The following is a 25,366-nucleotide window of genomic DNA, read 5'->3' on the forward strand; positions in this document are numbered from 1 at the left end:
TTATTGTAATGCTTTATTGGGTGGTTGTTCTGCACGCTTAGTAAACAAACTACAGCTAGTCCAAAATGCAGCAGCAAGAGTTCTTACTAGAACCAGGAAGTATGACCATATTAGCCCGGTCCTGTCAACACTGCACTGGCTCCCTATCAAGCATCGCATAGATTTTAAAATATTGCTTATTACTTATAAAGCCCTGAATGGTTTAGCACCTCAGTATTTGAATGAGCTCCTTTTACATTATAATCCTCTACGTCCGCTACGTTCTCAAAACTCAGGCAATTTGATAATACCTAGAATATCAAAATCAACTGCGGGCGGCAGATCCTTTTCTTATTTGGCGCCCAAACTCTGGAATAACCTACCTAACATTGTTCGGGAGGCAGACACACTCTTGCAGTTTAAATCTAGATTAAAGACCCATCTCTTTATGCTTTTATTATCCAAATCAGTTCAAGGATTTTTAGGCTGCATTAATTAGGTAAACCGGAACCGGAAACACTTCCCATAACAACCTATGTACTTGCTACATCATTAGAAGAATGGCATCTACGCTAATATTTGTCTGTTTCTCTCTTGTTCCGAGGTCACCGTGGCCACCAGATCCAGTCTGTATCCAGATCAGAGGGTCACTGCAGTCACCCGGATCCAGTACGTATCCAGACCAGATGGTGGATCAGCACCTAGAAAGGACCTCTACATCCCTGAAAGACAGCGGAGACCAGGACAACTAGAGCCCCAGATATAGATCCCCTGTAAACTGTCACCGATGGAGTTTCGGTTCCTTGCCGCTGTCGCCTCTGGCTTGCTTAGTTGGGGACACTTCATCTACAGCGATATCGTTGACTTGATTGCAAATAAATGCACAGACACTATTTAACTGAACAGAGATGACATAACTGAATCCAATGATGAACTGCCTTTAACTCTCATTTTTGCATTATTGACACTGTTTTCCTAATGAATGTTGTTCAGTTGCTTTGACGCAATGTATTTTGTTTAAAGCGCTATATAAATAAAGGTGACATTGACATTAAAAATTAATCTTGCTGCCGTGTTCTGAATTAATTGTAAAGGTTTGATAGAATTGGCTGGAAGACCTGCCAAGAGGGCATTGCAATAGTCCAGCATGGACAGAACAAGGAGTTGTGCAGCATGTTCCGAAAGAAAGGGCTTGATCTTCTTGATGTTGAATAAAGCAAATCCGCAGGATCGGACAGTTTTAGCAATGTGGTCTGAGAAAGTCAGCTGATCATCAATCATAACTCCAAGGCTTCCAGCTGTTTTTGAAGGAGTTATGGTTGATGTGCCTAACTTGATGGTGAAATTGTGATGAAACGATGGGTTTGCTGGAATCACAAGCAGTTCAGTAACAAATGTAAACTCAATTAAAGCTCTATTTTTAGCCACATTTAGTTCAAAATCATACATTAGTCTACAAATTGTCAAAGTTTAATTTGTTTTGTAAATTGTGCACTTGGGTTTTTAATATCAGTGTAATGCTTTCAATATTTGCAGAACCTTTAAGGAAGAGTAACAGAACAGCTGGAGTATGGCCTTGTTGGTTTGATATGCTGTGATGAATGACATTTGTGTCACAGATTTTATTACAGTTATCATTTCAGCTCATATGATTTTGTTCTCTTGGCACATTCATTTCAGATTCAAAAAAATAAGTCTCACAATATGAGCACCTTAATACAAAAGTATGCTACACTGATTTTGAGAAGGAAACATCTATACCTGATCTATGACAAGGTGTGTGATATGTATAACCTACAATTATATATTATGTGCTTTAATGATGAATATGCTGATGTTGGATGGATTCTGTTTTGCAAAAAAAAAAAATAATAATAATAATAATAATGTTACCAACGGATTGCAACCAACGGCTCAGTCACAACCATCTCTGAGCTACATTAAACAGTCTAAAATCACAGAAAATATTGTGATGCTATCCGTGTCAATATTGCACACCCCTGATCATAAAATAAATTTTATTATTTTTATATAACTAAGGACTAATATAAAATATAATCAACATTTACCTATTGACTCCTAATAACTTCCACCCAACTCCTAGCCAGTTCCAGACAAAAAGCATTCAAGCCAAACTAAACATATTCTGGGCTTGACGCTCATGGCACAAGCAAACAGCACCCAAGACAAAGCCAGGAAGCCACTGTTCAGGATTTTAAAATGTTTTATGTTGTATTTATTAAGGGTTGAGATTGTACACCAGCACTTTGCTGTGTGTGTGTATTATCCTTTTGTGTTTTGTTTACTGTGTGGAGATGAGCTGATATCGCGTTTGGTCTCGTTCTGTATTGCGTTCAGTGTCTGTGTTTGCTTGGCAATTTGTTTTAGAAAAAATAAGTAAAGTGTGTTCAAGCGCCAGCAGAAAACAGTGAAAAAATATTAAGAGAAGCAGTCTTTATCAGCGAAGGTTAAAAACGGCTTGTAAGTGTGTATCAGAGACAATTTATAAGAGACATGCCACTTCCTCAATCCTCAATACAACTATATAAGGAAAACCCGTAACGGCAAATATGGCAGTTGTATACACATGTCCCGCCCCTCCTGCTGGAAAGCCAATCGTCTGCTTTTAACAGTCAAGTTGGGAAACATTTAAGCCTATCGTCTGGTTCCACTGACGCATGCACACAGTTGAGGTTTTGCGACAGCGGAGACGATTTGGCGACAGTGAGTTAGAAAGGGTGATAACAACGCGAAGGCTACCAGTTAAAGCATTTTATATCTACCACAAATATGTTACCTTACATTCTAAGGATAAGACACCGGCATTCTGGATAGAGACGCAAATGAAATTGGTGTCGTGAAACCCTTGCACATGCCCTTATTTTGGGGCAAAGTCATCAAACTTTTTCAGCGTTTTTTATCATATTTTACTGCTGTTTCTATACATGCAGTTTTTTATGTCCTGGTGACCAGTGAAAGTGCAGTTCTGACTCTCTGCTCATTCATTTATATAGGAGCCTGGTCTTGTTAGTCTGAAATAGCTGCCCGGAGGTGTTGCCAAGATGGCGGCCGAGTGGCACGACTTGCCTGAAAGGACTTGTGTACTTACTTGTCTCATTAGTGTTTAGTGCAGTTGTTGTTGCTAGGTAACGCTTGTTTTGTTTACTGTGTGGAGACATGCTGATATTGCGTTTGACCCACTGATCTATAAACAAATCGCCGTGAACACTATGTGCGCCTCCATCTTGCCTGCTGCCATTACTGTGTGCCTGCGAAGTGTGACGGTGTGACACTTGCCGGTGCCCTCTAATGACATTTCAATGAAAGCGGATCCTGCTCATTAAAGAAAATGTCTGGTGAAAGGGAACATTGGGAAGATGATGTCAGGCAATGGCCAAAACTTACTGATAAAGGTAATTTATTGACAACATAATGTAATACTATAAAAATATGTAATGTAATTACGAAGTGCATTAATTGATGACAACAATAAAACCGAACGCTGTCATTACTAGCTGTGTTGCTAATATGTTCACAAGTTTCAAATAACTATTAGGTCATCCTTAAAAATATTCTTGTTTGCCAATAACCTGACCGACCCAATTAATATTTTTTTTCCCCTTTTAGTCCGACCGACTTGCCGAATGTAATTGCGTTAAGACCCACGCCACACATCCATTTTCTCACGCACAGAAAAATTGCGAAGCAAAGAGGACACGGAGACTGACAGACTAGACAGAGCAGGTTACTTATGATAGAACAAAAAACCTCAGCTCTCAGATTCTGTCAATTTTATTACGAAATTCAAACAATAAATACTCCTCCGCTCGACCAGGAACTCTGTAATCCGTATAACCGTAAACATGGGCAGTCAATGTGCAACAAAGGTTATTGAATTTCACAAACAGTTTTATTCCAGGCCTGTAGTTTTGTGCTGTTGTTAAAACGGCCAACCACAAAACACACTCTTCCCGGCATCACTGGACAGCATACGTACTAAAAAAACTAAATAAAAATAACTTTTCGTACAGCTAACATCTGCTACAGCCGCCTACGGGACCAACACGCTACTTCTGCTACTTCCTTAGCAGCAAGTCACGCAGTAATGGCGGCGCTGCTTTACTTCCGTGTTTCGCTGGATTTGTGCATAATATAGAGCTGGATTGCTCATGACGTCATGAAAGCGAAGCTGCCGCGCCGCCATATTGGTAATCCCTAGTGTGTGTAAACGTTCTATTGAATTAATAGGAAATGGTATGATTTTAATGAGAAAACATCATATAAGTCATCGTTTAGTATCTCTGTAGTATCTCTGTACATTACTACAATGCAAACACCTTAGGCATGTAAACGTTTTTTTTTTAATGTTTTCCCTACTTATTAAAAAGCTATGTTCATTACAGTAGCTAACATCATGAACATTATAAACATCTGATGGATAAGACCTCAACATATAACAAACGACAAAGTGTTCATTCTGAAATATGAAGAACGATTTATGCTTTGTATACCTTTATTTGCCTTGCACAGTTATTCATTGTTTATTTAATTTAGTTATAGTGATTTTATTTGTACAGTAGCTAACTGCAAATATAGCAACAATGATTTTAATAACAGCATTCATTTTGAAGCAGGTAATGATTTAAAAGGTGGTTAAATTAATTATTAATTTAGCTTACAAAATTTCACATGGAAATGGTAATAAACATATATACGTGATTTTGGGGAGTCTGAAATAAATGTTGTTCAATCAGGACAGTAAAAATATACACATCATAATGTATTCAGAAAAATTGACAATATACAGTAAGGATTTAAAGACATGAAGCTTTATTTCCAAGATAGTAAGTTAAGCTTTTCATTTCAGTATAGAGCAATATTAACAGAGGCTATTGTATTATTCAGTGTAATATATTCAAATCCATTTCAGATACTAATATTTAATGTTTAATAATTCCTGAATAATTATGTTCATAAAGAAATAGGCTATATTTTGTGTTGGAATGTTACCTGTGTCGGCAGTGCGCATACCTAAACTATTTAAATACATCACTTATCCTGCCCCAAAAGACCGTAAACACTGCAGATAACATATGAAGTAAACATTAATTTACATACACATAACATAAAAACTAAGCGCGTTTGACTGAATTGCTTCAAATTGGGTGATTTGAGTCAGCGGTTTGAATGTGACTCAATGGTGCTCTCTGCCATTAGGATTAGTAAAATGGCGGATCGAACACTTCTGGTGGCTTCACTGCGTGTTGGCAGTTTAGAAGGCGATGAGCAATCCAGTCATATATAGATCAGTAGTTTGGCCTCATTCTATATCCCATATCTTGTCGGTGTCTGCGCTTGCTTGGCCATTTGTTGTGAAGAAAATAAGGAAAGTGTGTTCAAGCGGTAGCAGAAAATAGTTTAAAGAAATACTCTTTGAGAGAAGCAGTCTTTATCAGTGAAGGTTAAAAGCAGCTTGTAAGTGTATTTACTTGTCTCATTAGTGTTTAGCGCAGTTGTTGTTAAAAGGTAATGCTTGTTTTGTTTACGGTGTAGAGACGTGCTGAGATCGTGTTAGGTCTAGTTCTGTATCGTGTATCTTGTCAGTGTATGTGTTTGCTTGGCCATTTGTTGTGGAGAAAATAAGAAAAGTGTGTCCAGCTGAAGAAATGTAGTATTTTTGTAGACGGATATATATATTTTTAAAAAAGCCATCACATGGCTAAGACCAAAGAGTGTAAAAACCATCGACTCCACCCTGCGACTCCACCGGGCAGGGACACTGGCAAAGGATGAATATAGCTTTTTATTTCTCTTCTTTCCTACTACTTGTTTCGTGTCTGTTTCAGTTTTTATAACCATTTCTTACTATGTTGTTGTTTTTTAGCGCATGTGTGTTATTTACGTCTGATTTGTATTATTTGTTTTGTTATTTATTTGAATTTTAGTTAAATTATGTTTGAATTTATTATGTCTGTATAGGTCCCTCCCAGGTTTTCTTTATTAAGTTTTAGTATATTTTTTATTTTATTTTAGTTTTTCATATAAATGTTAAGTTTGAAATTTTGCTGTATGCATTTGTCATTTTTATGTAATTTATTTACTTTGAAAATGTGTATAGGCAGTATTTTTAAGTTTTAGCTTTTAGTTTTGGATCGGTTTTTAGTTATTTTAATACTACAATTGATTGCTTCTGTTGTCCTCATTTGTAAGTCGCTTTGGATAAAAGTGTTTGATAAATGAATAAATAAATAAAAATTATAAATCCTGTGGCATGTTCAAATGACTGGTATTTTAATTTGAAGCACTCACCCACAGCCAATAAGGGCTGGTAGTGGTTGATGTTCTTGGTGGTAAGTGGAGGGCACATCCTTAGGGAGAATGGGGGCAAGGGCAGGCCAGACAGCAGGCCTGTCAACAGGAACTTCAGATGTACTTCCTGTTGATTTGCCTGAGGTCGTGGGGAGTCCACTCCAGAAATCAGACTGTGACCTGGAATATGGACAGATTACATAATTGATCTTACACCATATCAAACAACAGAGCAGCTCTTTAAGGCTCCTGTATAGCCAAATGAGAGTAGACAATTAAATCAAGTCCTTAATCCACCCTGTGTATATATTCTTCTCAGTTTGTTTAATAGTACTTCTTTGCAGTTGGGTTATTTTTCAGTGAATAATAATAATAATAATAATAATAAATAAATAAATAAATAAATAAATAAATAAATAAATAAATAAATATAAAGTTAAGAGTGCTTATCAAGAAGGTTTGGCAGCAGACTTGCACTTGCACTCTCAGACACTTGCGCATTTGCTAGCGACGTCACTCGCAGTCTTTATTTTTAATTTCGTTCTATTATTTTATTACTTTTTGATTGAATCTACCAATAATTTTCAACAGTAAACAGGTGGTGAGAGAAGGGTCTAGCTGGAGACTTGCACTTGCAATCTCAGACTTGCATTCTCAGATATTTCCGCTTCCGTTAGCGATGTCACTTGCACTCTTTAATTTTTTTTTTATTTTGTTCTATTTATTGATTACTTTTTGTTTGAATCTCTCAACATTTTACAAAAGTAGCCAGGTGGTGAAGACAAGAAAAAAAGAAACTAAATTACTTGCAATCGCCACTTGCACTCTCCGATGCTGTGGTGGTGATTAAATGATTAAAAATAATTTAGGACTATAACGTACAGGGTCCTGCAAGAAAAACACAAGACCCGCAAATCCGTAGCCAGAACAGCAGAACATGAACGCAAGGGCAAAGTCTCTCGCTAAGCGTTTTCCTCCTGTAGAAAAGGATAAACATTTGGTAAAAACTTCGCTTAATGCATTAAGATGCTATTAAAATATCAAATTAAATATACAGTTTATTAATATAATTAATTAGTACCGTATTTTCCGCACTATAAGGCACACTTAAAAGCCTTTAATTTTCTCAAAAAACGACAGTGCGCCTTATAATCCGGAGCGCCTTATATATGGATCAAGGCGCTCTGTCAAAATGTTGACATTCCCTTTAGCACAGCTCCATCTAGTGGATGCATAACACAAACCAGTCAAACGTTTGACTGCAGTATCTTCTATTCTATGCGCCTTATAATCCGGTGCACCCTATATATGAAAACAGTTCTAAAATAGGCCATTCATTGAAGGTGTGCCTTATAATCCGGTGTGCCTTATAGTGCGGAAAATACGGTATACAGTATTTTCCTCACATACAACAACACGTGGCATAATATGTGGCATAATGGACTGATAAAGGCCAAACTCAATATACTCCTCTACATTATTAAAATACATAACTAATATGTACAGGCAAGCAAGTGAGCCCAGAATAAACGCAACACACAATGTTTCGCGTTGAGCATTTTTCTATATAGAATAAACTGTTTACAGCGGTTTTATATCACTGTCTTTGTCCATTATGCTATATTATGTGTTTTATTTATAATGATTTTCTATTGTAGGAAAACGTTTAACATAAAATTTTACGACTTGCATTCTGTACTCGGCTGCTTACCTTTATGGAGTTTATCCTTTTAAAATCACTTAATGCATTTCATAATGCATGTTCATATTTGCTGGTCTGCATATACTTTAAGTCAAAAACAAGACATATAGGCTAGGCCTACTGAATTATCTTTATCATCTTAGTCCGTTATTATGCCACATTAAGCGTTTTGTTGTATGGGAGGACAAATTTTGCGCATTGTGTTCATAGCCATCTTCTTGCCTTGTAGTACATTAAATAATTACTATATATCGAGTTTGGTCTTTTAATTGAACTTAATGTATATTAATATTCTGCTCTCCTGTGGCCACGGATTTGCAGGGTGTTGTCTTTTTCTTGGAGGACTCTGTACGTTAAAGTACTAAATTAGTTTTAATCATAAAGTCACCATCACAGTGTCGTCTCCACTGGCAACATGAACGATTAGTGTGGATTGTAAGTGTCGTCGCAGGTATGGGAGAGCGCAAGTGGCGATTGCAGGGACATTGTAATTTAGTTTATTTTTTTCTTTTCTTCACCCCCTGGCTATTGTTGTAAAATGTTGAGAGATTCGAACAAAAAGTAATCAATAAATAGAAAAAAATAAAAAAATAAAAGACTGCAAATGATGTCAATAGCAGAAGCGCAAGTGTCTGACTCTTCTCGTGTTTATATGTTCTGGAAATTTTTAACAAGTCAACCATCATGATTCATATATTTTGTGTTATCTGAAAAACAGAACAAAGACAAAGACAGATAGCAGTGTGACCTCAGGTTCTTCTGTCTGAAAATATATATACTCAAATCAAAGGCAGAAGAATGATTCTTGATACTCGTTGTGTGGTATATCTAGAAGCTAGAAAGAATGTGTGTGTGTGTGTGTGTGTGTGTGTATATGTGGGAGGATGAATATCTTACCTATCATTGTATTCAAAGAAACATCCGGAATGCATTTTTGACTCTGATGTAAAGGTGTCCCACAGAAATTCACAGGAGAATACAAAGGAGGCAAGCCAGAACTGAAAAAAAAGGATTGTAGGTCAATCTCACAATCAAACAAATTAAATATACAGGTGCTGGTCATATAATTAGAATATCATCAAAAAGTTGATTTATTTCACTAATTCCATTCAAAAAGTGAAACTTGTATATTATATTCATTCATTACACACAGACTGATATATTTCAAATGTTTATTTCTTTTAACTTTGATGATTATAACTGACAACTAAGGAAAATCCCAAATGCAGTATCTCAAAAAATTAGAATATTACTTAATACCAATACAAAGAAAGGATTCTTTAGAAATCTTGGCCAACTGAAAAGTATGAACATGAAAAGTATTAGCATGTACAGCACTCAATACTTAGTTGGGGTTCCTTTTGCCTGAATTACTGCAGCAATGAGGCGTAGCATGGAGTCGATCAGTCTGTGGCACTGCTCAGGGTTTATGAGAGCCCAGATTGCTCCGATAGTGGCCTTCAGCTCTTCTGCATTGTTGGGTCTGGCATATTGCATCTTCCTCTTCACAATACCCCATAGATTTTTCTATATGGTTAAGGTCAGGCAAGTTTGCTGGCCAATTAAGAACAGGGATACCATGGTCCTTAAACCAGGTACTGGTAGCTTTGGCACTGAGTGCAGGTGTCAAGTCCTGTTGGGAAAATGAAATATGCATCTCCATAAAGTTGGTCAGCACCAGGAAGCATGAAGTTCTCTAAAACTTCCTGGTATAAGGCTGCATTGACCTTGGACCTCAGAAAACACAGTGGACCAACACCAGTAGATGACATGGCACCCCAAACCATCACTGACTGTGTAAACTTTACACTGGACCTCAAGCAACCTGGATTGTGTGCCTCTCCTCTCTTCCTCCAGACTCTGGGACCCTGATTTGAATTTACTTTAATCAGAGAAAATAACTTTGGACCACTCCGCAGCATTTCAGTCCCTTTTATCTTAAAATGCTTATGACGCTGTCTGTTGTTCAAGAGTGGCTTGACACAAGGAATGCGAAGGCTGAAACCCATGTCTTGAATATGTCTGTGCGTAGTGGTTCTTGAAGCACTGACTCCAGCTGCAGTCCACTCTTTGTGAATCTCCCCCTCATTTTTGAATGGGTTTTGTTTCACAATCCTCTCCAGGGTGCAGTTATCTCTATTGCTTATGCACTTTTTTCTACCATGTTTTCCTTCCCTTCGCCTCTCTATTAATGTGCTTGGACACAGAGCTCTGTGAACAGCCAGCCTCTTTTGCAAAGTCCTTTTGTGTCTTGCCCTCCTTGTGCAACGTGTCAATGGTCGTCTTTTGGACAACTGTCAAGTCAGCAGTCTTCCCCATAATTGTGTAGCCTACAGAACTAGACTGAGAGACCATATAAAGGCCTTTGCAGATGTTTTGAGTTAATTAGCTGATTAGAGTGTTGCACCAGGTGTCTTCAATATTGAACCTTTTCACAATTTATTTTCTGAGATACTGAATTTGGGATTTTCCTTAGTTGTCAGTTATAATCATCGAAATTAACATTTGAAATATATCAGTCTGTGTGTAATGAACAAATATAATATACAAGTTTCACTTTTTGAATGGAATTAGTGAAATCAACTTTACGATGATATTATAATTATATGACCAGCACCTGTACATATAAGTGCTGTCAAAATTAGCAAGTTAACATAGGCTATACATTTTTTCAGTTTAACGTGTTAAAAAAAAGAATTTAACGCAATTAACGCTAGGGCGGCGCTAGAGTTGGCAACCTCAATCACAACAGCAACTTTTGTCTCTTTTTTTCCTTCAGACACACACTCCAACTTCAGTGCTAGGCGCTAGTAAAATGAGTACGGAAAATTTACAGGTGACAAGGGAGCTTCAGTAGAACAATAGTGAACTGTGGTCAGATGAGATAAGGCTCAGGCCTTATGTCCATGGCAGGACTTAGGGGCTGGAAGCCCAGCTTGAGGTTTTGTTTGGGCCCTATACATACACATTACAAATCCACTCAAAATCAAACAAAATACACAAATATTAGCCCTGAAAACCCTGAAACTACAATGAGCAAAAAGAAAAAGATAGATTAGTATTATATATATATATATATATATATATATATATATATATATATATATATATATATATATATATATATATATTTATTGTCATAGCCAATGTTTCCTCTAAGCTGCGCATTTCTTACATTGGAACCGCACAGAAGAAATAATATGCTGTGCACAAGACATGCAAAAAAAGCTATTTGATTAAAGTTAAAAGTTACACACTTTTTTGTTTGTGTGCACTGTACAGGCCTTGTATAAAGAATGTCTTTGCTCAAGAGGCGAAAATGTCCGCCAAATAGAGAAAAGTTTTGCTCAACAAGAAAAACAATTAGACAGAACATTGGTCATAGCCTATAGGTGTTCTCTTTTGTCAAATTCTTAAATTTAAGCAAATTCAATCCAAGTAAAAAGACATGTAGACTATTAACAAATTAAATCACTACTAACAAAATCCATATAGATTCAGCATAAATTACGTTGTTTACATATAACATTTTAATGTAGAAATATTAAATTATTGTAAAATGAAATAAGCTACTTTTTTTAAATTTGAAAGTTCAATTGCCAGAAGGTGGCAGAGAGTAACTGTCTGAAGCTGAGTAACTGTCTGAGTAACTAATAAAGCCCCATTCATACTGTGCAATTCCAGTAAATTACCAGAGTGCCATCTGTGTGAATGCAAACACGTCCTGGAATGGTGACATGGTAACAGTAATGGGATCAAACCCTGAAGGAGCCCTGTGTGAACAAAAGCCAGAACCAATGCCATAAAGGGTGTGTTGTAGTGATGACGCACATTATCATGTGACTCTTTAATGGGTGTTTTGAAGGCAGATCAATGTTTACAACGAAAAAATTGGTGCAAACTGTAATGCAGCAGAGATTAGATTAGAATATAGAGTTCCTCAATACTTACACCGCTATCTGCATTAACAAATAACGTGACCATGGCAACAGTCGATTTTTTAATGGCAAAACCTTGGTCGCTGTCGTGAAATACTTAACTGTTTCCCTTTGCTAAGGGAAGTGTTTAAGGGATTATATGCAACACCATTAAGTCATTCCCTTAGGTAAGGGGAAGGCTCATACTTAAGGGAAAAACTTAAGGTGCTTTATGCAACCAGGCCCAGGTACTCAGATCTGCCTAAGCAAAATAATCAGCTCCGTGCTAAAGTGTTGGATCCAGAAGCTCGGTCAAGAAGGCATAATATTAAGATCATTGGGATAAAAGAGAGTGAGGAGGAGGGTAAACCAACTGAATTTGTTTCCAGGCTGATTCCCCAACTGCTTGGAGAAGAGTATTTTCCTCATCCGGTTAAAGTGGATCAAGTGCACCGTTCTCTTCAGCCTAAACCTGCAGCTGGTGAGCAACCATGCACAATCATGGCACTCATTCACCACTTTCAAGAGAAGAAGCTGATTCTGCATCGCGGGAAGAGTGTAACCACTCAAATACAAAGCAAAAGAGTCCTGATTCTTTATTATGTCTCAACGAAATGCCTTTTGGGACGTGATGCAAACCATGTGCAAAAAGGGAATTAACCCTCTGGAGTCTAAGGGTATTTTTGGGGCCTGGAATGTTTTGTCATGCCCTGACATGCCCTGCTTTTTTCAGTTTCTTATACACATCTAAATGGCTAAAGTCTAGTCTCACTGTAATCAGCACAAACTGGGCTATAATAATATGTGGGCAGCATGTATGTACATTATTGTGTTTTTGATAAAAAAAACATTTATGCGTGGTTAGTGGAAAAATGAAAAATATCACTTGAATATGGCAATAAAACACACACAGAACATTTGTTCCCGGGACTTTTGAGAACTGGAGCTTGTAGCCTGGAATTTTTATTTCTAAATTATGTGAAAATCATCTTGTTTACTCACTTACAGAAAACAATATATTGATTTACATTTTCTAAGACACTTTTTGTTGGTAAAAGTCATATGCGAGTAGGCGTCAACTACCATGAATATCATTGTGATTTACACCTGAGAAGACAAAGGCCTGCATAATGAGCTGCATAATGAGCCTCTCAGTCAGCTGTGTCACTAAAAGGAAGTGTTACAAGAAAGAATGTGAGGACAAAATAAATCTATATAATTGTATGTTTGTAGTTTATTTAGAATATATTTAATTATCCCACAACATAATTTAATATCCACTTGGGAGTGCAGTTAAACAGGATTATTAGGAACAATCAAAGCGGACTTTCAAACTGATTTTTTTCCATCATTACTCCAGTCACACAATCCTTCAGAAATCCTTTTAACAATCAGATTTTCAAAAAAAAAAAAAAGAAACATTTATTGTTATTATTATCATTATTATTATTATTAATGTTGAAAAGAGCTGAGAATTTTTTTTCAGGTTTTTTGGGGAGATAAATTGAAAGAACAGCATTGTGTTACATTTGTTACAGTTACATTTATATTATTTACATCAAGCTTTTGAATGGTATAGTATTGTATATTGTTATTAAAACTTCATAATATTTCACTTAATTATACATTTAGTCAGGAATTATAGTTTGGAAAAAGTCTAACTAGTAAAATGTTTACACGTTATGTGAAAACTAGTACAAGTATATAAATAAATAAAAAGAGACTTAATCATGTTTATGATCTCTGCTGAATAAAGTGCTTAATTATTTTTTTCTGAGGAAATCCAAATCTCAAATCCTCAACCACATCACATCTTTTTGGGGTGAATTATGTCTTATTCCTCTCATCGCGAAGCAAACAGTAAAATAAAGAAACTTTAAGAACAGTCTCGCTGCTTTTTCTTCTGTGTTGGCGTATTCAAGCCACGCGCTTCAGTGAAACATTAGAATCTGAATAGAGCGTTCAGAGCGGGGGCGTGGTCACTTTAAAGGATAATGAAGCGAAATGTGAAAAACGGACATCGCGTTGTTTTCATATGGATTACTTTATCAGAGAATATTTGTTTTCAGCTGCACTTGTTTAGTTTAAAAGTAGACATGTCAGGCTTTCTATAGATATCTCTCTCATGTCTCTTGTCGAGTATTGACTGAGTTACAGTTCATTTTAATGACGCGTGTCTAAATGAAGATCAGCGCAGACAAAGGCTGCAGACAGCACACCTTGTTTGCTATCTTTATTTTATAAATGCACAAAGTTTTGTTGTTATTGTGTCTGTAAGCAAAAAAAAGTAGACCTTTTACAGATTCGATTGATGTATTGCTCTTATCTGTACGATCAAAACTGAAAGTTTACTTTAAATTGTTTTCGGGGTTATAAGGAGAAAATGCCTCATAACGCGTATACGACTTCAGAGGGTTAAGTTCACGCTGTGGTGCCTGGCCAGGCTGCAAATCCATCAACATCTGACGGAGGCAGCACAACTCGTGGAAAGGTGCGTGTGAACTAAGGAAAGTTAACTCAACAATTTTCAAACATTAGCCTATTATACGCTGCTTTTGGCATGCTTACGTACACTTGGGACTCAACTGCAGCCTGGAGATATTATGAATATATAGGGCACTGAGACTTAATAAAGATCATCTTGTCTGTTGTCTGTTCACATATCTTAAGCCGTGGGGAGGGTTTTTCTTTTCCCTTGAGATTATGCTTTTTGCTAAATGCTCCTTTTTGGATGGAATTGGGAGTTTTGTGCCTGGTTTGGCTAGACACAATGGAGGGTGGGGCAAGTTGTGGGTTATTGTTCTTGTTGTCCCGGACCTGTTTGTCATTTTCTTCTTTACTACTTCCTCATTTATTTGTATTTTGTACTGTTTTGTTTAGGTTTTTTTGCAAGGTTTTCTTTTATGTTGCTAATCATTTTAATGCTACCAAAGTATGCCCATTCTAATAACATCCAGTTTTCTCTTTCCATATATGCAGAGGACTTCTTGTAGAGTACCGACTGGGGGCAGGAATGTGACACGGGCAGGAGATCCATAATAAAGCAACTGAGCAGCGAAGGTTTCATTGCAGTTGGATATCTCAAGTTTATCAATCACTATTCACTTCTCACGCCCAGTGGGGTGGCTATTCTCTTTCAGAAAAATATTCAATTTAAATTTTCTTCTATGGTTACTGATTCTTATGGCAGATACATTATTGTTTCTGGTACCATAAATTCTTTCCCGTTGACTTTCTTAAATATCTACGGTCCAAACACTGATGATCCTAATTTTTACAAGAAAGTTTTTGAGTTTCTTCCTGATGGCAATAATTCCAATATAACAATCAGGGGAGGTTTAAATTGTTATTTAGACCCTTATTTAGACAGACTATCCACCCGTCCACCCCCTTAAATTGCATCAGTATAAGTTTTAAATAACCTGCTCAACTGCAGAAATTTAGTGGATATTTGGAGAATTCAGCACCCTGTTGACAGAGATTATTCTTACTATTTTCATGTCCACAAATCTTATAGTAGAATAGACTAGTTTCTGGTTGATTCTCAGTTAATTTCGCATGTTACTGATACCAGGTACCACAGCATATTGATCTCCAATTACAGCCCCCTTACCATGTCCATCGACCTATCTCTCCCCAAGCGATATTATTATTTTATTCTTAGCGTTTCAATCCACCTCTGCTTACTGACAGTAAATTCATAGAATACATTACCATCAAGTTGAAAGAGTTTATGGAGTTTATGACAATGGGGAGGTGTCAGATTCTATACTTTATGAGACATTAAAGGTGGTTATGCGAAGGCATATTATTTCTTACGAATTGGCTGTCAAGAAAGAAAGAGAGAAACGTCTTTTAAAGATACAAAGTGTTCATCCTATTCTTGAATTGGCTTATCAGGTGTCAAAATCACCTGATATCTATAGTAAGATACTGAAGCTTAGGTATGAATACAGCTGTATTCTTGGTGGTCAAATAAGCAATCTCTTTTTGAGTATGAGGCACAGGCATTTTGAAATGGGGGATAAGCCTGATAAGCTCTTGGCACAACAACGTAAAGGGGCTCAAGCTTCCAGGTCAATCTATTGCATTAAATCTAAGGATGGCATACTGTTATGCTACCATAGGGTTACTCTGAGGTCTATGGGGTTTTTGGGGACCTGGAGTAGTTTTGACATGCCCTGACTTTTGTGCTTTTTCAGTTGCTTATAAATATATACAAGTTTGAAAACACTGTACAAAATGGGCTACAATAATATATAAATAGCATGTATGTCCATTATTGTGTTTTTGAGAAAAAAAACAAACTGAAATAAGGTCATAAAACACATACAGAACATTTGTTCACAAGATTGTCAAACCTGGAGCTTGTAGCCTAGAAAGTTTGCTTCAAAATGATGTGAAAATCATTTTGTATACTCACTCACAGAAAACTAAGACACTTTTAGTTTTGAAAGGGCATATGCAAGTAGACATCAACTATCATGAATATTATTGTGATTTATACCTGAGAAGACAAAGGGCCGCATAATGAGCTCATTAATGAGCCTTTCAGTCAGGTGTGTGACTGAGAGGGAAGATTTAATTATCCCACAAAATAATTAGAGATTTACTTGCAAGTGCAGTTAAACAGTTTATTAGAAACAATCAAAGCTGACTTTCAAAGCTGAATTTTTAGCATCGTGTTCTTCCATGTGCTTCTCATGCGTGCTTGTTAAGATCAGAACGCACACGCGTCTTTCAAACAGCATACAGCGGTGTTGTGCATTTTTACCAGTTGATGGGAAAAGTATTCTAAAAATGCGTTCCAAATTCTGAATAATTTGTAATATATAATTATTCATGTTATTTAGAAGTGCCCATGATATTGATAACAATATGAGAGATAGATAGATAGATAGATAGATAGATAGATAGATAGATAGATAGATAGATAGATAGATAGATAGATAGATAGATAGATAGATAGTGATTGATTCATTTAATTTTGCAAATGAGTATGGTACATTTCCTAGAGACCAAAAAACATCTTTGATATCATTGCTTCTTGAAAAAGATCTCAAAATTTATGCTAGAGCACTTGCATCTCGCATGAAGAAAGTAATTCATAGCTTTATCAAAGAGGACCAAACTGGTATTATTAGGGGTGTCACGCATCCAATAATATGTCTCGGTTGTTTAATGTACTTGATTTTTAAGACACTGTTCCAAGCCATTGTGCATTTTTTTCAGTTATGCAATGTTTTGGTGAACATTAAATTTCTATGCTTAAGATACTCTAACACTCACCTGAGGCATCAGTCTTAACTGTTAATATCACCCCCTCCTCCCCCACATTCCCTTTACAGCGTGGAACGAGGCAGGGATGTCCACTTTACCCTTTATTGTTTTGTTTATCTTTTGATCCACTAACTGAAGCTATTAGGATTTTGATGTGTCAATAACCAGTATAATTAAGGAATTTGATCACTTTAGTAGTCTATCTGGGTACAAGATAAATTGCTCCAAATCTGCTTTAATACCAATTAACAATGTTAAAGGGTTAGTTCTCCCAATTTGCAAAATTATGTAATTAATAACTTACCCTCATGTCGTTCCAAACCCGTAAGACGTTTTTTTTGGAACACAGTTTAAGATATTTTAGATTTAGTCCGAGAGCTCTTAGTCCCTCCATTGAAGCTGTGTGTATGGTATACTGTCCATGTCCAGAAAGGTAAAAAAAAACATCATCAAAGTAGTCCATGTGACATCAGAGGGTCAGTTAGATTTTTTTGAAGCATCGAAAATACATTTTGGTCCAAAAATAGCAAAAACTACGACTTTATTCAGCATTGTCTTCTTTTCCGTGTCTGTTGTAAGACAGTTCAAAACAAAGCAGTTTGTCATATCCGGTTCACGAACGAATCATTCAATGTAACCGGATCTTTTTGAAACCAAATCGAACTGAATCGTTTTAAACGGTTCGCGTCTCCAATACACATTAATCCGCAAATGACTTAAGATGTTAACTTGTGGCTGACACTTCCTCTGAGTTCAAACAAACTAATATCCCGGAGTAATTCATTTACTCAAACAGTACACTGACTGAACTGCTTTTTTTTTTGTATTTATCATTAATAATTCATACAAATTCATAAATTCTGGTTTGACTTAATTTTTCTTAATTATGTACTTTTATGATTTAATACATATATACTATCAAAAATGGTGGTAATTAAAATGCATAAAAATTTAACAATTTAATTGATGTTTTAAAACCTTTATTCTTTTATGTTTTCACAAAGGGCTGCAGAGATTTACTGAATTAAAATGAGGGAAAAAATTATATTACCTGTAAATTATTATTATAATTATTATTTTAGAAGTAAATGGTAAATGGACTGCATTTATATAGCGCTTTCAACAGACCACATGGCCATCCAAAGCGCTTTACAATTTGCCTCACATTCACCCATTCACACACTCATTCATACACCGACTGCGGTGTCAGCCATTCAAGGCGCCATCCAGCTCGTCGGGAGCAGCTGGGGTTAGGTGTCTAGGTGCCCAGAAGTAGGCAACATTATAGTACAATCGTAATTTCTGTCAATTTCTTTGAGTTAAAAAGCAGACTTTTATTTGGACGAGTGGTAGTGAAGAACTTTGAGTGTCAATGTATTTGTTTTTGACAGTGGTTTTCTCAAATAAAATGATGAAATGATTATTAATTGTTCTTTCAGTGAGGCTCTCAGTGTTTGTGTTCACGTCCTCAGATAGTGAGACAGCAGGCACTGTTTAACCTGGCACTTTAAGCCACGCCGACACATACTTGAGTATGTAGTCCAAGACACAACGCCACTCATTCACAGAGAGATATGCAAAACAAACAGATTAGCCTATATATTTATATAGCAGTGATTGTCATTATTTTACAGCTTTGTTTTTTATTTATTCATCAATCCATCGAATCGCACATTTTATGTGACATCTGCAGAGTAGCTAGCTACTGTAAATTCATTGTCATGACTGGAGTCTGTGCTTCACTCCACATCACAAAAATCATAATGCATTAACCTTAAATTATAAATGGGACATAGCTGTATCTGTGCAAAAACATTCTTGATTCATATCCTCCTTAAGATAGTAACGTGAATGTACAACGGCATGACTAAATAGGGCTAAACCCTTGTACCATGATGCATGGCAATGTTTTTTCTTCAAAAATTTTGGAATATATAAAGAAATGACCAGTTTTTTTTTGTTTGTTTGTTTGTTTTTAAGATTGTGGAACTGTTGATGTGTCTGTTGCTTCCTCTTTCGTGTTTTGTTTGTTTAAATTGATGTGGTTTTGTTGAATGAAAAATTAGGGTTGGGTACCGAAACCCGATACCCGATACCTATGTAACTGGTACGAACTGAATCAGAACGCAGATTCGGTGTTTCATTTCGGTACCTCTTAAATGCCTGAACAATCGATTTAAATATTTGTCCTGGTTCCCCAAGATGTACCCAAGAAGCAATTGCATCGCTAGGCTATTTTAGCAGGGCTATAGCATTTAGATCCATAAACTCAGAGTCAGTCCCCTTAAATTTCATATGAAAATGGCAGCAGACCTGTCTCCCCACTTCTTTCAGTGCGCTCTTCAATACGCAGACCACGACGGAGCAGCATGAGCGGACTCAAACAGAAACAGAGGACATAATATCTGTATCTGTGCAGTTCTTTGTAATAAATCATTTGCCATAAATCATCTTTTTATTTGATTTGTTTTTGTGTGTGTGTGTGTGTGTGTGTTTGGCTTAGTGTTATGTTGGAATCATTTGTCATTTATATCTAATTTCTTTATTTTGAAAATGTGTATAGGTAGTATTTTTAAGTTTTAGTTTTGGATCTGTTTTTATTTATTTTAATACTACAATTGATATCTTCTGTTGTCCTAATTTTTAAGTAGCTTTGGATAAAAGCATCTGATAAATGACTAAATAAATCACGAGGGAGCAATCGGCTTCCCATCTACTGTAAAGTTTTCGCTCCGTTCACCTCTCATCACAATGCAGCAGTTTCCTCCAGCGAAATTCTAAGGATTTTCTAAGGATGTGAACAGTGCCCGAGAGCATCTGACCCCCAAAGCCTGGTTCGGTTGACTAATGTGATTGCTCCGTGCTGCGCTCAAAGATGGGCCAGAGGCGGTTTAGTTTAATTAGGGTGCGGTAGCATGCAGTGTGAGCAAGCAAGAAATTTCCTGTTCCCCACGTATTAACTCGTGATGAAAAGCTAGCTGCATTAAAATAATTTGTTATTTGTTGAAAGAATAAAATGTAATATTCCACTGGTTGATAACCATAAAAATTTACCGCCCATATATAAAAAATCTAGACTCTTTTATGTTGATTTTTCTGAAGTAAATAGTGTGACTATTCACAAGCTTTTAATTATGGTATAAATGCTTGGAAATAATATGTAATGTTTTAATCGCAATAAGCGATTACTTTTATTATAACACAAAGCCTCAGCGTTCTGTCAATTTAAAGATAAAATACAAACAATACATGTTTTTTACGCTCTAGTGAGATATTCACCTCCTTTCAAGCGGCATGTGAATCAAGTTTATTTTCCTGTTTAATATTTGCAGAACGAAATAAAAATTAATACCTATTTGAGTGCATGTAAAAAAAAAAAAACATTTAATACATAAAACTGTCTTGTGAAATAAATCCATTTGAGTTTAAAAAAAATCAGTAAGTCTATTGCTGTTTTTCGAATTAAATGTGAAGAATGAAAGGTGCCACATACTTTTTTTTAATACATTTTTTGGCTGAGTATACAGGTGTAATCTGTATAATAATCACTTTTACTTCACGCAATGTAACACGATTTTACTGTCGTAATTTTGACTTTTTTTTTTTAAATATTATGATGCTATTCTTATTTATGAATTTATTTTATTTATTTTATGAGTAATTTAGTTTGTCTCAGTTTCATCTGTTTCTTCATGTAATCACAGACTGATTGATGGATGATGGTGAGATCAGATCTCCATGTGGAGCACTGGCTGTTGTCAGAGTGCTTGTGTATTCAAAAATCTCACTAGTTTATTATTAAAATTAATGGCAAAATGAATGATTGGAAATGTAAACTGATATTTCCTGCTGACATACTTCAGCAAAATATATAAATAACTGGCTTAAAACTCTTTTTTTGGGGTGAAAATACTAATGTGCCTAAGACTTTTGCACAGTACTGTACTTTACAAACGACATTGTTGCTACTAAATAATGATCATACAGTCATTCACAGAACTGTTTAAAGACAGTGACAGACAGCAATCATTTTAACTAAATATCAGAGTGATTGACAGAGATACGGTAGAAACATTTTGTGTGGTTTTGTATTAAACAATGAACCAGATCATGAAATACATTTATTAGCCTTAGAGTAAGAGTAAGGGAAGCACTACTTGGGAAATGAGAGCATCCAAGGAGCGTGTGAAACCTATGGATTTATTTTTAATATTTGTAATGTTCTTTAATGTTATCCGTAGGTTTTGTTTTTGTTTTTGAGGTATTTGTTCAGGCACCGTTTAGGCACTGGTACCAATTTTAAAAGTATCGATATGGCACAGTTATCGTAACCCTTGTGGATTGTTTAAATTCACTACCCTTTCAAGTTGTTCGGGATGAAAACATCCAATCAATACAACTGCTGTAAAAATGTATCAGATTCATATTTTTTTTTCAATTTTTTTTGCATTAATCTGTTAATCAACCTCAGTCCTGATCAAAACTACCAAATGTTTTATTTTATTTTAAATTTTAACTCTTTAATTGCCAAGTTCATAAACGATGTCACTGATTTGGGGGAAAAAAACACACAAAATGACTTATTTTCAATATAAAAGTAATTGTGGCTGGATTTTTTAAAACTTTTTATAACAGTCTTGGGCATGTCAAAGATTAGTAGCAACATTGGCTTTGATGCATTTTTAGTTTTTGTGCAACATTAGATTTAATTTTTTTCTCCCTAATTTGTTGTTGGTGGCTGTTTTTGCCCCATTGACTTCCATTATAACGACATTTTTTGATTGCAAAGCCATGACACCATGTAATCATTCATTCTTGATTATTTGTGGTTTTCCCTTTTGGGAAGAGGTAAAATTTGTTAATTTTACAGTTGATCACTAGGTGGGACCATTAACCCTTTAGATAGGCCTGTGCAAAAAAAAGGCTTAGTTTCTGGCTTGTATATGGAGTTATATGGAGTATAACAGCAAATTATAGTGTTTGTGTGTGTGTGAGATTCTTGATTGTTGGTGGTTTCCCTGTTGGGAAGAGGTAACATTTGTTATTTTTACAGTTGATCACTAGGTGGGACCATTAACCATTTAGATAGGCCTGTGCAAAAAAAGCTTAGTTTCTGACTTGTATATGAAGCTATATGGAGTATAACAGCATATTATATTGAGTGTGTATGTGTGTGTGTGTGTGTGTGAGAAAGAGAGAGAGAGTGTTTGTGAGAGAGACCTTTGCGCACTTACCTTAATGTATTTCAGAAAATCACAATGTACACCTCAGCTCTTAGAACTACATGGAGTAAACAAAAGTGTATTTATGCACCTGCTGCCTTTTAATGGTGGTGAAAGTATTCGGTTGTTAAGTGATGACGTAAGAAGCGCTGTTTCCGGGTCCAGGCCTCAACTCGCTTCACTTGAGAATATGACCTCAGCAGCACTGTTTATTCATATTGATAATTTAAGTTGAACGCTTTCAAACTTACGATATACACTACAGTCTCCGTGCTCACAGCATCCCAAACACAAATAATTTTTATATATTTTTTTTATTTTTATATTTTCATTGTCTGGCTATCTGGTACTTCGGTATGGAGTTAAAAGGTTAATATTATAACATTTTCGCTAGTATTCTATCACATTGTGAGTTTATATCAGCACCTTTTGTTGTTTTCTCGTGGTAACTGATAGAGCGTTTGGACACGGAAGCGCTGCTACGTGACGTCAGACTTAACAAGCAAATAGACTAAACAAAAGCAAAGTACGTGGATTTAAACACTTGCATGCCATCGTGCTGGATATTTAATGGTGAGAAGCAACACGGCAAGCAAGCAACACGAGAAAGGGCTTGACTTGTACAAAAGTTTTAGAAATGATTATGTAGCGTGACCCCTCCAGCGAGCTGCAGCTTATTTGAAGTTGGTATTGCATTTTGGTTCATAATACATTATGTTCATAAATTTGATGCGAAGTAGATTTTTTTACAGGATTTTAAGGTTTTAAACTGGCTTTACAATCAAGAAAAGAGTAGCATTTCACATATAGGCCATCTGTACTTTTCACCATCAAAAGGAAGCAGGTGCATAAACACACTTCTTTTTTTATTGTTTACTCCATGTAGTTCTGAGAGCATGAGGTGCATATTTTGATTTTTTCAGATACTGTACATCAAGGTAAGTGCACAAAGGTCTCTCTCACACCCTCTCTTTCTCTCTCTCTCTCTATCACACACACACACACTATAATTTGCTATTATACTCCATATAACTCCATACAAGCCAGAAACTAAGCCTTTTTTTGCACAGGCCTATCTAAAGGGTTAATGGTCCCACCTAGTGATCAACTGTAAAAAATAACAAATGTTACCTCTTCCCAACAGGGAAAACCACCAACAATCAAGAATCTCACACACACACAAACATTATAATTTGCTGTTATACTCCATATAACTCCATATACAAGCCAGAAACCAAGCCTTTTTTTGCACAGGCCTATTTAATAGTCCCACCTAGTGATCAACTGTAAAAATATTTTTTTTTACCTCTTCCCAAAAGTGAAAACCACAAACAATCAAGAATGCATGATTATATGGTGTCATGGCTTTGCAATCAAAAAATGTCGTTATAATGGAAGTCAATGGGGCAAAAAAATCCACCAACATCAAACTAGGGAGAAAAAATTTAAATCTAATGCTGCACAAAAACTAACAATGCATCAAAGCCAATCTTGTTACTAATCTTTGACATGCCCAAGACTGTGATAAAAGGTAAAAAAAAATCCAGTCCACAATCACTTTTTATATTGAAAATATGTAATTTTGTGTGTGTTTTTTTCCGAAATCAGTGACATCATTTATGAACTTGGTAATTAAAAAGTTAAAATCTTGGAATTTTTTAAAAAATTTGGTAGTTTTGATCAGGACTGAGGTTGATTAAAAGATTTATGCAAAAAAAATTTGAAAAAAATATTTATCTGATACATTTTTACAGCAGTTTAATTTAGTGGATGTTTTCATCCACGAACATCCCGAAAGGGTAGTGAATTTGCCCACAGTGTACCTTTGAGTTTTTGAAAAATTTCAAAGCATTTTCCCAAAATATGGGTCAAAATAAGATTTGTCACAAAAAATCATTCCATTAGCTCAAACACAGAGAAAGTTGTGGCCAAAATAAGACTCAACTTTACCCCCTAGTGGACGGAAACGTCCTCAAAAACGCACAAGGGGTGAAAAAAACCCAATCGAAACCCAATTTAAAAATAAAAAAGATGATCACAAAACAAAAATATGTGCTTTATTGGCATGATTATTGTTACAATGTAAGTGTTACAGCGCTTTTAGAATTTGGTTTGGCCGATTTTTGTGGATGAATAAGGATGTGTTCATGTCACATAAAGGTAATGCCTGTTTGAATGCCATTTGGTGGCATAGAAACCATTATACTTGAATTGTTTAATATTTTTTCTTTTCTTTTTTTGGGATGTTTGAGGCATATTGAAACAGCTGTAACTAAATACCTTTCATGCTTTTATGTTGGACTAATGTCAGTTAAATTTTAGGCTATGTAGGTTAAATTTTTATTTATTTTTACATTTTTACTGTATTAATAACTCAGCTGTATGTGGACAAAATCCATATTGCAATTTTTTTGTTGCAAATAAAACTCAAATAGTCCATAACTACTGTATTTTTAACTTATTCTAAAATATAATTTCAGTTAAATCATCACACATGATATGACTTGACAGTGACTTGCTTGACCCAAGCTACGACTTGACTTAAATTTCTTGACAAAGCAGTTAATTTGCTTGACTTGGTTGATTCTCACAAAAATTGACTTGGACTTGCTTGAGACTTGAAGGTTAAGACTTGAGACTTACATTTGACTTAAACATGTGTGACTAACTACCACCTCTGTCAAGCACTTTAAGCCAGTGGTTTTCAACCTGTGGTCTGCGGCCCCCTAGTGGGTCGCGGTGGTATTGCAGGTGGGCCGTCAATTGTTCATATATGTAAAAATGTCTAAGTCATAACATAATAATACCATTTTATATATATATATAAAATTAAATAACAAAAAAATAAATATTAAACTGATACTATGCTTCCACTATTCAAGCTCGCTGATTGGTTTAAGAATAAACCACCAATTTATTTTAGATATTTTAGCTGCATATGCTATAGAACAACAAAT

General features: G+C 35.7%; 1 protein-coding gene across 1 annotated transcript in view; it reads right to left on the reverse strand.

Moving 5' to 3' along the window:
• wdr11 (WD repeat domain 11) overlaps window positions 1-25,366 on the reverse strand; it is a 226,446-nt gene that overhangs the window by 128,798 nt on the left and 72,282 nt on the right. Inside the window, exons 9-10 of the mRNA XM_059518127.1 lie at window positions 8,888-8,988; window positions 6,289-6,468 (exon numbers count right to left, since the gene is read on the reverse strand). Coding sequence (XP_059374110.1) covers window positions 6,289-6,468; window positions 8,888-8,988 — 281 coding nt within the window. The remainder of the gene's footprint in view (window positions 1-6,288; window positions 6,469-8,887; window positions 8,989-25,366) is intronic.

The sequence above is a fragment of the Carassius carassius genome, chromosome 30, assembly GCF_963082965.1.
Source record: "Carassius carassius chromosome 30, fCarCar2.1, whole genome shotgun sequence".
Taxonomy (NCBI): domain Eukaryota; kingdom Metazoa; phylum Chordata; class Actinopteri; order Cypriniformes; family Cyprinidae; genus Carassius; species Carassius carassius.